This window comes from Lytechinus variegatus, chromosome 3 (assembly GCF_018143015.1).
Source record: "Lytechinus variegatus isolate NC3 chromosome 3, Lvar_3.0, whole genome shotgun sequence".
Classification (NCBI taxonomy): Eukaryota; Metazoa; Echinodermata; class Echinoidea; order Temnopleuroida; family Toxopneustidae; genus Lytechinus; species Lytechinus variegatus.
The window spans coordinates 72,952,270-72,966,091 of record NC_054742.1 but is presented as its reverse complement, the minus strand read 5'-3'; the positions used below and the strand labels follow the sequence as shown (position 1 = coordinate 72,966,091).

General features: G+C 36.9%; 1 protein-coding gene across 1 annotated transcript in view; it reads left to right on the top strand.

The window, feature by feature from the left end:
• Positions 1-12,727, top strand: part of LOC121412150 (nuclear receptor ROR-alpha-like) — a 63,250-nt gene extending 50,523 nt beyond the window's left edge. Inside the window, exons 5-6 of the mRNA XM_041605056.1 lie at positions 3,883-4,005; positions 8,101-12,727. Coding sequence (XP_041460990.1) covers positions 3,883-4,005; positions 8,101-8,345 — 368 coding nt within the window. The 3' untranslated portion in view covers positions 8,346-12,727. The remainder of the gene's footprint in view (positions 1-3,882; positions 4,006-8,100) is intronic.
• The last annotated feature ends 1,095 nt before the right edge of the window (positions 12,728-13,822 follow it).

Sequence of the window (13,822 nt, the reverse complement as noted above, 5' to 3'; positions counted from 1 at the left end):
CTTCATAATTCTTTCACTATGATTGATTTGATGTGCACTTGATTTGGTGCTGTGGGCTTCTCTGGCGAGCTTTGTAATACCGGTAATACCAATGCTTCACAAACAACTATACCATTATTTTGTTTGTGCACTGTTTTTAAAGATCGAATTCATCTAGGGAGGGGCTAAATGACCAATTGCCCTGGGTGCCACTTCCAGGGGTGCAAAATGAGGCAAAAGTAAGAAGGGGAGATGTGAGAAATTGGAAACTTCAATGAGGAATTAAAGTACCACAAGAGATAGAAAGGAGGCCAGATTATAGCGCTGTCCTCCCATTGTGTTCAGAGGGGTGAAAGTTTTGCATTCTAGCTGTGCCACTGAATAAGATATTTAGAATGCCTGAATTACTAAATATTGATAGTTTATATGAAAATCATATAATATATCCCACAATATATCAATCAATACTGTGATTGTGGGTATTGACAGAAATATAAAACAACAAAATGTGTGTTTACATCTTGGTCAAGGCTTTGCGTTGAATACTTTCCTTCCATCTTGGTAAAAAAATTACAATGAATGATAGATGTGTAATTGTAAAATCTCTAAGCAAAATTACAAGATGCAATACTTAATGTTGTCCAAGTTATGAAGGATCATCACTTTGAGTAGAATGCTTTGAAATATGACATTCGAAGACAAAAGGGTGATCACAGGTCTAACAAGTTCATGAGTAGATAGTATGCAATATATGGCTACTTTCAAATGATGACAATAAGTTAAGAGAGCTGAACACTACAATGTGGACATTATGATCATGTTTGATGCGATGCTGATGAACATTACTTTAAAGAGACAATTGTGAACAATGTAGAACATCAAACGTACTATGCAACGGACAGGGTCCACTTCGTGATGAGGATATGTATGTTATGCAGCACAATGGCTGTGGAACTGCTGGCAAACTCATCAGATGAGCAGTTGGACATGGCCAGTCCATTCATTAACCAGCTTTCCATCCGTCTGTCTTCTAAACGAGCTCTACCTGCCCTACTTCAGTTTAACCCTACGTACACAACACCTGAAGTTAAACTTGCAGAAGTCAAGGTCATTCCTTATATATTGCCGCCAAACATCTATTAGATACCGTTGCGTTAGGTATGCCAAGTATGCCGTAGACAAGAGTATTACTTTGCAATAATATCATTACATTCTCACGTCACATCACGTTTCCAAGCCCATGTAGCCTTGGACTTGGCTTCTATTTTTGGAGGTTAAGCCTTGCAGTCGAGATGAGCCAATTAACTGATGGAAGATTAATTTCAGAATTACTTTTATCATTTAGATGCTGCATGCATAATTGATTATCGATTTCATCTCTCATACTTCAATCATTTTTGTTCTCCTCCTCGATATATGGAACTGATTGTTAGTGTAAAGGCAGTGTATGCAATGTAGGTGCCAAACTGTGCTTGTGCCACAAGGCGAGACCCCAGTGTACACCATTTGAAGAAAACTAAACTTTCACTTACACTCAATATGACTGAGCATTTTTGGTCTTAGTCGTTTCATTAAATAGCCAACATACAAATGCAGATTTTAGAAATTCTTTTTGATAAGAAAATATTGAGTCTCACTCATGTGATATGAATTGAAAACCAACATGCTTTTAAAATACACTTATTTAAAAGTCTCTTATATTTGCATACCACATTTTTCCCATGCTCCGTATTTCTCATCTAAGTTGTTTTGCTCTCTCGTTTTCTGATTTGTTCCTTTCTGCAATTGTCATATATATTTTTAAATCTTTTAAACAATATCTTAAATTACATGTTTATTTTATCCTTTTCTGTCATCCATCCAGTAGTCTTTTACTTTCTCTGTAATATGCTAGAGTTTTATTCACATCTGGCCATTTAAAAAATACCCTTACTAATGAGAACTTGCTCGAGCCTATCCAATGCATGCAGTCATACCCATCTCTGCCAGGTAGCCTTTCCCTGCATGAAGGCTACCATGTTTCTAGATTTGCCACAAGATCCACCACAAACAGTATCCAAGAATTGTCCTACACTCAATGTGGAAAAAGAATAGGCCCTAAAAAATAAAAATTATTTCCGAACCCGCTCCAAACTACCAGATATTCTATTTCAGGAACAAATTTTGCTTTTACCCTGGTAGAATTCCTGATCAGAAAAGAGCAGGTATTTTTTGTGATCAGTTTGGTTTGAAAGCAGTATCTTCAGTAACTTGTTGACATCATGATAGTACCCTATGTAATGGAGTTTCTTAGAGTCTTTTCTTAACCGTATGTTTGGACAACTCCAGAATACATTTACATTAGTAACCTACGAGACGTCCATCTATTGCGAGCTCTCAGCAAGGGTTCAGAAGTTTAGTAGGACAACTCCGAAGACACAAAAGCCCATTAACATATAAAATGTGCTATTCACACATACAAGCATAGGTACATATATCAGAATATCATAGAGCTAATGGCCATGCCTGAATGTCAGGGAATGTCAATCTCCATGTTCTTTTCTGTTCAGTATTCTTTTACATTTGTTTTTCAACAAAACTTAAACAGTCAACTTGCTTCATCAATATAATAAAAGATATATATATATATATATATATATATAGTTGAACTATTTTCCCTGTCTTTTTTGTTGTAAATTGATAAGGATCAGGGATTTTAAAGGGCAGCGATGAACCATTGATTAACTGAATAGGGGCCTGACATGTATGGATGATCTGCTACATACTGGGGACTGTAGTGCAGGTGACAATGAAGATGGATTGATGGGTGGATTGAGTCCATGATTGAGGGACCGAGTTTACGATTGTCCAATTAATTATTGATGAATACAAGAATGAACGAGCGATAAAAGAATGAATGAGCGATAGAAGGGGAAGCCATAAAACCGGTTGATACTTGTAGGTTATGTCATAGAGGGGGAAATATATCTATAATTTTTGTGATATTTGTCATCTTATTAGATTGCACTGATCACAGATGAGCTGGGATTTCTGTAATGGTTGCTTGGGCGAGTGGGAAATGGTGCTTTCAAAGATTCATGTATCAAGCATGCATGTGATTGATGAAAGTCTAATCAGAAATGATTTACCAACATATGGTTCCATGACCTTGCCCATTATTGTGCCTTAATCATATGTGGGGGCCGTTTCATAAAGCTGTTTGTAAGTTAGGAATGACTTTAAGAACGACTGGTGTTCCTTTCTTGTGGTAAATGATGTTCGCCATTAAATGTTTATTGGTGTTTATTTAGCGAGCAAGAAAGGTTCACTAGTCATTCTTAACTTAAGGACAGATTTATGAAGCACCCACGTGTAATGAAATCCAACCTTGTCCATATTTTCATAAATTATACGAGGCCAAATGAAATAATAAAAACTTTGAAATTTGCCACAAATCAGAGTGGCAGATTATTCCTCTTGATAATCTATTGATAATAATTCATTCCTGATTAAGTAGCTGTCAATAGCTGCACATGGGTGCAAACCCTTCACTCGAGTTGGGTGATTTGAACGTGCAGCCGACTATGTCTTCTGTACAGAGGGTCTTCTTGCTGAAAGTTTTGTGTGAGGACCCACTTGTCGATCAAAGATTCAGTCGGAGTCTGCCTGCAGACTAGCTGCTATGCATTATGGAATCTGTATTTTATTGTATAATTCTTGAAGAAAAAAAAAAATTGTTAGCCAAGGCAGTTTTCTGAAAGCCTCATGTGAAGCAAACAGCAAATTGAAATCTCCATTACCCATATCCAACAATAACCAATCTTTGACTTTCTCAAGCTTTATAAGCAATTACCTGATGATATTTCCTCCTAAGAAAATGAAACTTACTGTCAACAATTCTTCTTTGATTTTTTTTTCTGACAGCAAGTGACTTCAATCTGGCTGTGTTCTTTGAGCTTTTGTTCAGCCTGGCGGAGAGCCTTCACGGGATGCACCTGAGAGAGGAAGACATCGCTGTCTTCTCTGCGCTCCTCCTCCTCGCCTCAGGTTAGTGCTCACTTCATCCCATCAATTCACTTATCAACTTCAACTAGGCTTTGGGGAGGAAGGCAAGAGTGCGACAGGGGGCTTATCATTGTTGTCTAACATGCCATGAATAATTCACAATCATCGGAATACAGGTTCAATTTTGAATGATATCTCCGCAAACCAGAACGGCATCGATGAAAAAAAATTGGAGATATTAGGGAAGAGAAAAGCATCTTGTAATTGCCAACATGCCACAATGTGAGGCAAAGGATTTGCCAGCGGTTGATATGATAAGCCAGATAACTGATGAATTCTGCTAAAGATTGTTAAATGAAGGGGTAAAAGCTCCACTGCTCGGTGGAGGAAAAAAAAATGATGCCAACGTAAGCTTGAACTTCACAGCAAATCTAACTGTCATTTTCAATAATTTTTCCCATTCAGTAGTAATTCAAATGGACCAATTTTCCTTTTGGCAAATGAAATTAAGAATAGAATGTGACATAGTTTCAGAACTATTCTTGTTGATGGATTGATTTCTTGATGAATAAATATAATTGGGTATAAACCAAGAAGATGCTTTATTATTTGCTTGATTTCTTTGTCATAAACATGATATAAACTCTCTAAATTGTCCATTCTTATCATATCAATGTAAATCAGCCTCCATACAAGTCACTCCATTTCAGTTTTTAACACTTTGCCTATTAGAAACATACCCCTTGTGTACATAGTCTTCTGTGATGTTGGGACTTGGTAATCAAGTGGTTAAACTCTTGGTTTAGCCATCAGAAAAATCCCCACTATACTGTATATGCTTCAGGGCCTATCCCCGTAGAGAATGTTTTTAGATCTTTCTTAGACAGAAGATCTGTTCCCTGAAGTCCTTGTTGCACTACTTAACCTGATGCCTACTGTAACGAGCCAGTCCCTGCACAAAGCCTGCTAGAATTACAGAAGTTGGTAGTCAACAGGTTAAGTCCATGTGCAATAAGATGAGCATTCTTGCTAAACATTTATCTTTTTCTTGATCACATGTTCTTATCTCAGTATCTGTTTTTAATCTCCTGTTTCACTCTTAATCTTTGTATTTTTTATCTGCTCATCTTGAACCTCTCTTCACCTTCTTCAAGACCTTTATAAAGATTTGGGGAAATGGAAAATCAAAATGATCAATTATCTTTATTTCAGCATTATTTAATTCAAATTTTCTGAAAGATTTCTTTCAGAGCTATGATCAGTTTTTAATCCTTATTATCAAAGAGCTGCATCTGAATGTACATGATAGTTTTAATCCATGAATTGTTCTGTATTATTCACATAAAATTCTGTGATAGATTTTAATTTGTGCTTATCATTATTCATGTCAATTATATATGTACATGTAGTATGTACCTTCTTTTATCTTTTGAAATTTGATTGCAATTCAGCCACTGAGGGGCTGTGAGTAAACCATTAATGAAATATAGAAATATAAAACAAATATTTCCACTTCAAAGTATATTTAAGCAATGTAATGTGTATGACCCAATAGGGCTGGGACTAAAACCCGGGTACCCGGGTCCGCCCGGAAGCGTCGGGTACCCGGGTAGAAAAATCAATACCCGATACCCGAAAATTGCTCACAGTATAACGTACATTTGATTTGTATTGCGTAGTGTAAGACATGATTGTAAACTCATCACATAAGTACACAAGTCTCATTTTGAATCTCACCAATTACCCTCGAAATATCCTTAAATATACTAGTTTTTGTCTCACCTGCGAAGCAGAGTGAGACTATAGGCGCCGCTTTTCCGACGGCGGCGGCGGCGGCGTCAACATCAAATCTTAACCTGAGGTTAAGTTTTTGAAATGACATCATAACTTAGAAAGTATATGGACCTAGTTCATGAAACTTGGCCATAAGGTTAATCAAGTATTACTGAACATCCTATTAAGTTTCATGTCACATGACCAAGGTCAAAGGTCATTTAGGGTCAATGAACTTAGACCATGTTGGAGGAATCAACATTGAAATCTTAACCTGAGGTTAAGTTTTTGAAATGTCATCATAACTTAGAAAATATATGGACCTAGTTCATGAAACTTGGACATAAGGTTAATCAAGTATCACTGAACATCCTGCATGAGTTTCACGTCACATGACCAAGGTCAAAGGTCATTTAGGGTCAATGAACTTTGGCCGAATTGGGGATATCTGTTGAATTTCCATCATAACTTTGAAAGTTTATGGATCTGATTCATGAAACTTGAACATAATAGTAATCAAGCATCACTGAATATTTTGTGCAAGTTTCAGGTCTCATGATTAAGGTCAAAGGTCATTTAGGGTCAATGAACTTTGGCCAAATCGGGGGTATCTGTTGAATTACCATCATAACTTTGAAAGTTTATTAGTCTAGTTCATTAAACTTGGACATATGAGTAATCAAATATCACTGAACATCCTGTGCGCGTTTCAGGTCACATGACCAAGGTCAAAGGTCAATGAACTTTGGCCGAAGTGGGTGTATCAGTTGAATTACATCAATAACTTTGAAAGTTTATGGATCTGATTCATGAAACTTGTACATAAGAGTAATCAAGTATCACTGAACATCCTGTGCGAGTTTCAGGTCACATGATCAAGGTCAAAGGTCATGTAAGGTCAATGAACTTTGGCCATGTTGGGGTTTTTTGTTGAATAACCATCATATCTCTGTAAGTTTATTGGTCTAGTTCATAAAAAGTGGACATAAGAGTAACCATGTATCACTGAACATCTTGTGCGAGTTAGAGTAGTATTCAAAGTCAGCACTGCTGCTATATTGAACCGCGTGATGCAGGTGAGACGGCCAGAGGCATTCCACTTGTTCAAGTGATGATGTGACTGAGATCGTTCAATCGTCGCCATGTTTCTTTTGCAGCGCAGTGACGTATCCAGCCACTGCGACGCAAGCCAATTTATGAATGAAAATATAGTAAGCATGCGCATTGCAAGCCTCAGCCCCACGCAGTATTCCGTCAAAACAAGCCTGCAATACTCTGTCACCTCGTACCAAAATCGACCTAGAATTCCACTTTCCTTTATTTCATATAAATTATGAAAGGTATTCTCAGAGGATCTGTTTTCTCACCGATACCACGCAAGTAAGGAAATTTTATTACTTCTTGCTTTTCTGTCAAAATCTTACGAAGTAGCGTCGATGTTGCATCGTGTTTGTGAGTTTGTAGAATCTATCGCTACGTGAACAAAGTCAATTGATTTCCGGGTTTCGGAGCATACGAGGTGCCAGCCAATCACGTTCTTGATACCATTTTCAGTTCATCATAAACCGAAAATGGTAACACGATCGTGATTGGCTGGCGCATTTGACGCTCCGAAACCCGGAAATCAATTGACTTTGTTCACGTAGCGATAGATTCTACAAACTCACGAACACGATGTAATATCGACGCTACTTCGTAAGATTTTGACGGAAAAGCAAGAAGTAATAAAAATTTGCTTACCAGTGCGGTATCGGTGGGAAAACAAATCCTCTGAGAATACCTTTTATAATTCATGTAAAATATAGAAAAGTGGATTTCTAGGTCGATTTTGGTACGAGGTGACAGAGTATTGCAGACTCGTTTTGACGGAATACTGCGTGGGGCTGAGGCTTGCAATGCGCATGCTTACTATATTTTCATTCATAAATTGGCTTGCATCGCATTGGCTTGATGATGACGTCACCTATGGGGTTTTTCCACCAGTCATATTTCGAGCGACATGATTTTCGGGTTCCGGGTACCCGCCCGAAAATTACCACGGGTACCCGAAAAGAAAAAAAACCCGAAAGTCCCAGGCCTATGACCCAATAACAGGAATTGAGGAAGGTTTCATATCAGATTATAGTAGCCATAGGTGTGTATGAAATGATATAGGGGTAATTTCTACAATTTAGAGTGCCTTATTACCTTATTTACTACTCCTGGTCTAAAGCTCAATTGTTTTGGTACCTAGATGTAACGCTCTACAATTGTTTTGGTTGGACTTGTCATTATATCATGCAGTTATTACTTATTATAATGTAACTTGTTTTGTATTCAATTGATATCATTAACGTTACATTGTCTTCATTTCTCTACTCACAGATTTACAAGGACTAAAACAGAAGATGCAGGTGGAAGCCCTACAAGACAAAGTACTGAGTGGCTTTGCCTACATGCTCTCTCAGAACCATCGCTGTAAGCCCAATCTCCTACCCCAGGTACTCATGTGTATGCCTACACTACGGACCATCAGCACCAGTTACCTGGAGCTTACAGCAGTACCACGCCACACCATGGTGGCACCACCACCACCGGACTCCACAGCCATGGCCATGAGGCTGTTCTGAAGTTGAGCCAAAGGTGGCATAACTAGATAAGTAGATAGTATGTGTGTTGAATCGGATGAGCCTTCAGACTGCAAAGACATTGTGCAAATCCTCTCTGGGGGTTCATCTTTGGAGACTTTTTTGTGGGATTGCAGCTCTGGAAGGGCACCTGTGGAAGACAATATCAAGTTTGTTCACAGAAGACGGTGTTGGGGGTGCTCCTTGAAGCAGTGGTGACCAAGATATTCTGCATGTTGGTGTATTGAGGTGAATCATCAAAGGCAAAAGGACATTCAGCAGAGCTGGCCGTATTTCTGGGTGAATCTTCAAGCCAGAGGAAGAAGGATGTATTCCAGAGTTGGGCATATTTCTAGGAGTTTGTGATGAATCCCAAGACTGATTTTGGGAGTTCCGCAGGGAAGCATTTGTTGCCCAGACTCAAAGAAACATCTTTTTCTGTAAAGGAACCTTAGCTTTCCTGAAAGGCACCTTGGTGAAGCTAGCAACCATGGGGAACGTAGAACATTGAAATTTTCTTTCATCATCAAGCTAATGAGGAAATTGCAGCACCTTAAGATCTGGGTGGATATCAGCTGGTCTGCATCCAATTAACAAACCCTGGGAATATTTATGACATGACTGTTTGGGGTCGAAAAAAGACTTTCCTAGGAGTTATCTTGATTTTTCAGATTTCAGGACAATCACCGCTGCAATTGGTAACAAGAGTTGTATTCAAGAAATGCAGTAATAGTTGGATATTTCATAGAGCAAACTTTTGCAGAATGTTCTCATAACCAGATCTAAAGAGCGGGATAAAAAAGGGCAAATCTCCTGCAGATGATATATATCATCTCTTTACAGTGACAGTTGAAGGTTTTGAGTCTGCAAAGTAGTACTGATTCAAACAAATCCCAGGTCATGCTGTCGTCAGCACTGGGCTTCTTTTCTTCACAATGGACAAGGCGATTTTTCAGGTTGAATGTCTGATTTTTTTATGCATAGATGTGTGATTTTGAGCCCGAGAGGGCTTTGTAAGCAATAGAAAACAGAGGGAATTCAGGCCATTCTGAACGTGTGTTGATGTAACCATGTGCCGTTATGGCACCGATATGTCAGTGAAAATGTTAGAAGAAGAAAGTATCTCTTGTAATATTGTTTTATTTGAAGCCAAGTGCAAGCACTGTTTTTGTTAGCACAGCACACAATGCAAAGAAAGGGTTCCAACAGGGTATGTAGGTCTTTTTAAGGTAGGGATAGCAAAAAAATCTGTTCTATAAGCCATAAATGAACTGTAAAAAATATGAAAACTCTTGCTTATCATGAATCCATTCCATTCTGACACAGGTAAAAATATAATGATTTGCTGTTGAAAATAAAGTTAAACTTTCAACATTTTTTTTCATTGAAACTCTTAAGCCCTTGAGATAACACTGTCCTTGTTTTTTTAATATGCACCTAAAATTCTGTGGTTATCTTGTAAATGGAGGTATCAAATAAATGAAAGTTTGAATGTTCATTATCACTTTTGGCAGCCTGAACATCTCTAAAGATTTTATCACAAAGCATTTTCTTGGAACGTATAATTGTCTTTGATAGATGACTAATATATAATGAGTATCCATTTGAGATAGGTAGGCGTGGCATAAATCAATGGCAAGTGTTATTTTCAACTTTTCAATCAATATATCAAGGTTAACAACAGGAAATCTATTAAACTTTACATCGCATGAAGCAGAAAAATTTGTAATTGATTACTGATAAACAATTACTCTGAGGACCGTTGGGCTTGGAATTGTTGGGGTTTTTTGCAGCTCCCTTTTTTCCCCCCTAATCTGTGTATAAATGGCTCTGGGCCCCTGATCGTTCCATGCATAAAGAGATATAGAAATGATATGATAAGAGAAGCACAATTTACAAAGGTACCAAAAATAATGTTATTATGTATTGTTTTATATCATTTACTGTACTGTGAAAAGTTTTATCAGTGGCCAAGTTATATAATATTTAAGACAGCAGTGTAAATAGTGAATAACATATAAAAAAAATGACATCTACGATTTGAAATTCTGAAGGGAGTGATATTTGACTGTGTATTGATGAAAACAGACGGCCTTTTTTTCGCAGAATGCGCCTGTGACGAAAGCTCTCAAAATCTGGTCTCATTGTGAAGATTTTTATTCCATTTTCCTTGTTGGAAGTTGGAATAGATTGTAGTATCAAAGATTGTTTTCTTTTTTTTATGTTTTGTTGACATATTTTTTTCAGCCTCCTCTGAGGTTGAGCCCATGCTTTATACCTTGCTTCCTATTTGGCTGCAAAACAAGCTCTTACACTTTTGGAATCAATACTTAACATAGGAATGTATTGTTTAATGATTTTATATCATAAACACCCACATGACATCATGAGAATGAAAAAGGAAAATGATAACCATATTTTGTTTGAAAATAGAGATCAGAAATAGAAATTCTCAAAAAATTCATTTTGCCCAGGTGATTGTTAGCCTGGTAGCCACTGCACAACGCCAGATCGACGTAGCTCTGTAGTACCAACTCCCATCTTTGATGTCTTTTTGTCTGACGATCTCCCGGTTGTGAGGCGGACGCTCTACCAAATGAGCCAACTTACCGGTTAGCAAATGCAAAGGCGTACTCTTTCTTTTTGCTATTCTTTATTTGTCTTGAAATGTACAAACTGAAATATAAAGCTGAAAGATTAAAAAAAATTTCATGACATTTTGGAAATGAATGTTTCAAATAGATTTATCGCTAAATCCTTCAGAAGTATTAATTAAGTTAATTTGAGCTATTATTTAAAATGATATGTGTCTTTTATAAAAGATTCAGTCATTTGCATTTAATTGGTATTCAAAGAGAGGTGACTGAAGTAATAAAAAAGAAGCAAAACTAGAAAATAATGCTTATCTTTATTTCAATTTATTATATTTATTAATTGGTTTTCCTATATCTATCAAAATAATAACCATCTTTTTGACAGACCAGTTGAGGCTTAAATACTAAAGGATGCTCTTCAAAAGCAGAAAATATACCACTTTCATCGTCGGCTAACCTAATTATTCCTCATACAACATGTATGAGATGATTACTTTACATGTACTGAATTTTTAGTCTTTGGAAGCAGCACTAGAAGAGTATGCACGAGTAATCAATTAAATTTCTTACTTGCACTTTATGGATGTAGGCAAACGTGAGTGATATGTTGTCAAAAATGTAATTTAGGAGGATTTTTCAGATCGCTACCTGCCTGTAATGGTTGAAAACTAGACTCAGGATAAAATTTCTTTTTGTAACTTGTTGACTATCTAGATGATCAATGTTTTTGTTGATTCTTTTGATGTCTACACAGTACGCAATGAGCCTGTCATTATTTTATTACTGGACTTTTTCTTATGGTTACATACTGTCAAGAGGGTTTGTTTGATCTTCAATGGTATCTGAGAGGAAAGAAACGCAGTGTCTATTTTTTTATACATCGAGTCTACCTACCTTAAGCCGAATCTGTTTTTTCATGTATCTTCATACAAAAAAAACAACTCACGTCTTCATTCATTCTTCAAACTTTTTTTTCTACAACAGAGGCTGCAATCTTGAATGCTGCATTGTAAAAAGTGACTGAGGATTTGTTATTTTGAATAATATGTGTGAGAGAGTAAAATATTGTAATTGTTTAGATATGAGATGAAAGACATAGTTTCACTTGCTCTATCTCTCTTTTTTCCTTATTTTTTTAATAGTTATTTTCCTTTCTCTATGAATTTTCTGTACCAGCGCAAAACTAAACGAGGCTGATTTTTTTTTTACTTGTCATTATCACTGTTCAAAAACCCACTTTCACCCGACAAAGGAAATTTCATAGTTTCCAGTTCGTTAAATAATAAATTTCATAGTTCAATAATAAATTTCATAGTTTCCATTTTGTTAAATATCAGGGTATTTCCACATATCTGTGTATGATATTTTTTTATCACTGTTTTAGTAGCACCATTAATAAATTCTAAGGATGATATGATAGTATATTATATGATAATAATTGACAATGTTGACTAAAATTTGAGACCAACAAAATTGCACAAATTTCTCTTGTGAAATTGTCCTTCATACCCCCTCTTCTGATTACACAAAAGTAGGGACCAACATACAGTGGTATCATTTAAAGCACTAACTTTTCAAAATGCTTTAAAGCTGTTGTTGATATCCATGGTACAATGATTATGAAATTCCCAAGAAGTTCAGGAGTATTATATAAATTCATGTTTTAATAGTGATGTTGTTAATCGCTGCAAGGACGCCTTTAAACACCACTCTTTTGCAAATCACATGGACATAAAACTGCCTTAGCAGTGCGCATAAGTGCATTGCGTAAGGACGTTTCTGCACCAATGTTGTGCCAAAAATGTTTTGCACCAACACAACAATTTGTAAACTATTCAAAACCCTACAACTAGTGCATTGCCAAGTGATACGTCCAACAACCAACGTTTACCAATTATGTCCCAAGTATCTTTTTTTATTTGTTAATTCATTAATGAAATTATCATGTCTTACGTTAAGGGTTATTTGGTAATTCTTAGCGTATTTTTATTGGAGCTGCCTGTGCTCCTTAAGAGCGCTGAGGGTAGTACTGGTCATCGAGGTTGTTTGGTTGCTTGATGTCTCCGAAGCACTACGCATATTTGTTCGCCACATGGTTCAAATTTGACCGTGGAGCCAGGAAAGGATATGAATCAGGAACTATAGGCTTTCGTTATGGCACGGCCAGCTCATATGGTTGGTTCCTGGAACGAATTCATCCATAAGACAGTAGACCAGGGCCGTGTTGTACAAAGAGTTACGATTGATCCGTTCTATCGTAACTATGGACGGCCAGCAACTTCAACATCTATTATGTATGTTATTCAAAATATCTTCTAGCTGTGATGTATATTCATCATATGCATTCATTGTTTTCTTGAAAATGCACTGTGCTTCTCTTTGCATTAAAAAGGTCATTTTGCTAATTTTTCGTAGAAAAAATTATGACACTAATGGATCTCCATAGAGTTACTATTGATCGGATCAATCGTAACTCTTTGTAATACAGGGTCCTGATGCCTGTTACAATTTTCCATGATCCCCTCCATTCTCACACCCCGACTTCCTCGTATCCATGAAAGCTTTGGAGAAACAGAAGACCACATGACTTATGCTCGACATGGGTTAAAACAATCCTTATAGATCTGCAATGAAAAAACTATGAAGTTAAATCATAAACTGGATTTGCTCTTCAGATCAAGTTCTTCAGTCCCCATAAATTCAGTAGAGCAAGGATCGCCCACTTCCAGTCATCATCAATGTTGTTCCAAGCTCTCAGGTGTTCAAATCCACTTTTTTAAATCCTGGACCCATGTTGCTTAAACATCTGTATGCCAAGTGTCACCAAGCTAGCCCAACTGCTTCTTTGCTGACATTGCCGGTGGTAGCTCACATACATCAAACCTC